This window comes from Stegastes partitus, unplaced genomic scaffold, assembly GCF_000690725.1.
Source record: "Stegastes partitus isolate 25-593 unplaced genomic scaffold, Stegastes_partitus-1.0.2 Scaffold244, whole genome shotgun sequence".
In the NCBI taxonomy this organism is placed as follows: Eukaryota; Metazoa; Chordata; class Actinopteri; family Pomacentridae; genus Stegastes; species Stegastes partitus.
This window is the reverse complement of record NW_007577975.1, coordinates 4,168-7,745: the sequence shown is the minus strand read 5'-3', so window position 1 is coordinate 7,745 and position 3,578 is coordinate 4,168. Positions and strand designations below refer to the sequence as shown.

At 48.9% G+C, this 3,578-nt stretch overlaps 1 protein-coding gene across 1 annotated transcript; it reads right to left on the bottom strand.

The window, feature by feature from the left end:
* Window positions 1–605: 605 nt before the first annotated feature.
* vrtn (vertebrae development associated) lies at window positions 606–2,752 on the bottom strand. Its single transcript, XM_008281768.1, has 2 exons — window positions 2,441–2,752; window positions 606–2,366 (listed from the first exon to the last, which is right to left on the bottom strand). The coding sequence occupies exons 1-2, from the start codon at window positions 2,750–2,752 to the stop codon at window positions 606–608; spliced, it is 2,073 nt and encodes a 690-aa protein (XP_008279990.1).
* Between the last annotated feature and the right edge of the window lie 826 nt (window positions 2,753–3,578).

Sequence of the window (3,578 nt, the reverse complement as noted above, 5' to 3'; positions counted from 1 at the left end):
CCGTTCACATGGACGTCTGAGCAAAGTTTACTCCGAGAACTAACACTGGCGGCTCTTTACATTCAATAAAATGAAAACAATAAAAGAAAAAGACAAAGATCGACACACTAAAAATCCTCCAGATCAATATATCCGATGCAAGAAAAAGCACAAGTTTAAGCATTAACAATAAAACACAAACGAAAAGTAAAGAAAAATTTAAAAATGTTAAAAAAAGAAGACGAGTCCCTCAGTCTGAAAGTGGGGATTAAAAGAGAACTGAGGTGAAACGCTTCAAACAAAACGCCACGAAACAACAACAGCTTTGAACTGCCTTTCGCCTGCAGGGCAACATGTAAGGCTTAAACAAACCCACAGCTCTTTTTCTTTTCACACACGTGCAAATATCCAGGAGGGAGGACTGATGGAGGGGGTGGGGGGCAGAGGAAGGACACAATGCATTTAGATGCTAAGCCGACATACTTCACAGTCTTTTAGAACACAAGAACATCAAGTTAACAACATGTAGGTAGTTTGTTTTCAACAACAAGCAAGAAGGACCAAGAATCATACAAGCAGAACTTTCATTTTGGCCTTTTTTCTCTCTTTTTTTTTTTCTCCTTCCTTTACCCATGAACCAGCGACACTCCGTGGTGCAAAGCTCGCTTCCACATGTAGTACGTGGAGCGCGGAGTGAACGGGAAGTAGGACCGGAACTCTTTAAACGTGGGAAAAGATTTCTCCTCGAAGCGTTGCTGCAGGAAGAGCTTGGCCTTGGCCTTGAAGTTGGCCAGGGCCACGACATCCATGGCGAACATCTGCTCATTTATGGGTGCCTTTCTGTGGAGGGTGTGCTTTGAATGTGGGGCATCTATCGAGGGCACGCCGGAGCTTTCTACATATTTTGGGCTTTTGGCAAATGGGAGCACATCCTGAGCCTTCATCTTCATCCTCATCTCCTCGACCTTGTTTCCTGCATCTTTACTCTCCAGACTCGGGGGTTCGTTGACTTCTGCTCTCTGGACGATCACCTTCTTCTTGCGGTTCTGGCTGCTGCGCCACAGCCAGTAGAAACACGGGGACATGGACGGGAACTTGAGCTTGAACTTGGTCAGGGACCATTTGGACTTCTGGACGTGCAACTTTGCAACCTCTCTCAGCTGCTTTTTACTCATATACGCCAGCCTGAAACTTCTGTGTTTTCGCTTGCAGAGCTTCAGTCTGGGCCGACTGGCGTTGGGCAGCACTGGCGACAGACTCTTCGGGCTGTGGCTCTTGTCGGCATCTGAGCTGTCCTCGCTGCTGCCGACGCTGCCTTTGTAGCCTCTGTTAAACAGCATGGCCTCCCTTCTCCAGTTGTAGTAGGTCGATCTCGAGATTCCTGGAAAATTTCTTTTGAAGATCCTGAAGGGGAAGGAGGTGTTCATAGCGATGCAGTTCTGCAGGCAACGCTTCGCCTCCTGCATGTGTGCGACGTTCTGAGCGCGCTCCACGTCCAGCTTGCCGAGGGTGAGGCCGAACATGCTGGCCACGCTTTCATGGTGGTCTGGCTCATCCTGCTTTGCTTCAGGCGATGACCAGGCCTCCTGCTCCGTGCTCTCTCCAGGACTGGTCTCTCCAGTAGAGGAGGAGGTGGAGAAGTGTCCTCCAGACTTCAGCAGCTCGTGCTTCCAGTTGTAGTAGGACGACCTCGAGATCTCAGGAAAAAACTCCTTAAACTGGTGCAAAGGGATTAGCTTGCCCTCCAGGTAGCACGCCTGCAGGAAATACTTGGCCTCGTACCTGGCTGCGGACTTCTTGCAATGCTCCTGCGTCTGCCTCCTCCAGCGGTAGAAGGTCCTCTTGGTGATGTTGTACTTGTCCTTCAGATTCAGATAGGACAGATGCGAGTCCTGGTTCAGCAGCTGCTCCCTCTTGACCGGCGACGTCCTCTGGTTGCTGTTCGGGCTTCCAAACGTCAGGTCGCTTGTCTGGACGAGCGAGACGAAGTGCTTCGGCCTGAACAGGGACTCCGACTGCAGCTCACCGGACCACATGATGTGGATGGTCTGCTGCTCCGAGTCTTGGGGCCAGGTACGAGGGCGTATGATTCGGTTGAAGTAGGGCCTGATCTTGAGGTTGAACATGGGGTAGATGGAGTAGATGTTGAACTGGAGCACTGACGCCAGGGCGTAGAGGTGCCACATGTTGGCGTAGGAGCCGGGGAAGCAGGACGCTTTAACGTCTGCATCAAAGATGGCCTCCAGCACCGCTACAGGCAGGTTGACCATGTCTTCAGATTCTTCTGCGCAAAGACTGAAACGAACAGCTTGGAGCATCATTTTAGAATCAATCATCCCGGAGAGGTAGTATCTCTTCCACAGTAGCATCTCCACTACGGTACGCACCTGCAAGCGACAGTTATTAGATGTTCACACAAACAAACTGAAAGGAGGGAATAAACTGAGAAGATTCTGCTCACCTGTAGCTCCAAGCTGAGTCCGTTGTTGCCTACCAGCAACATGCTGACTGCATCGAACAACAAGTTGCCTTCCCCGCTGCAGTTCAGAGGCAGGAGGCCTCTGGGTGCGTCGGCTGGGTAAAGACCGTGAGCCGCCTCGTCCACGCCTGCCCACTCTGGGAAATCCTGACAGGTGGTCGTGGGGAGCTGGAAGGGGGTGAGGACCTGGTCCACCTCCAGGGCCACTCGGGTCACAGCGTCCAGGCCGGAGGTCTCGGTGGCCTCCTGGAGCTCCCCCAGGACAGACAGCACGACTTCGTTCCTCGGAATCATCGCTGAACAGAGCTGTGGGAATCCAAACATACACACTGAGCAAAAACAGATGATTCTGAGATATTTCATTATTTAAAACTGTCAGAACAAGCGGGAATAGTGCTGGGAAATGTGTTGGTGCTGTTGTTACCGGCAGGCTGGATTATGGAGATTTCTGTGGCTGATCTGCACAAACAACAATTGAATCAAAATGCTGCTCTTGCAGTTCTGACTTGGAAATAAATTAACATACTTCACCAGTTCCTAAATTAAATTCCTACATGAATTAATTCCTGCAGAGTAAAGAAAAAGTGAGTCTGCTGTGTATGAAGAGAAGCTGTAGATCAGAGGATACGTTTCCCTCACCTGGTTTGCTCATTGTGGCTGAATTTTGTGTTTTCCTCTTGATAAATGAAGACATTTCCACCATAAATTGATGAAGAGGCACAAACTGCTGCATAAAAATACCACAATGCTGCCAGTGTTTGATGCTCAAACTTGCTTTCATAGCAGCTGCATGATGTACATCAGCACTGTGCACAGCAGGAGGGCACAAGGAGGCATTGACCTTAAACAGAGCATGTTAGCATGTCGTTGTGCTGCTTGATGCAACAACAAAACTCACACGGTTCTCATTTCCTATGAATCTACAATCAAGGCCTGTGTAATGAGACATAATTCATATGATTTAAATGAGATGAAGTTTATCTGTGAGGCCCATTTTAAAGCAACCAGAGCAGACTGCAGCGCTGTACATGTTAAAGGACGGACAACCAACAAAGACATGTGCAAAAAACAAAAGACAAAAAAACAGGAAAAACGTGTAAAAATCAATCAATACACAACA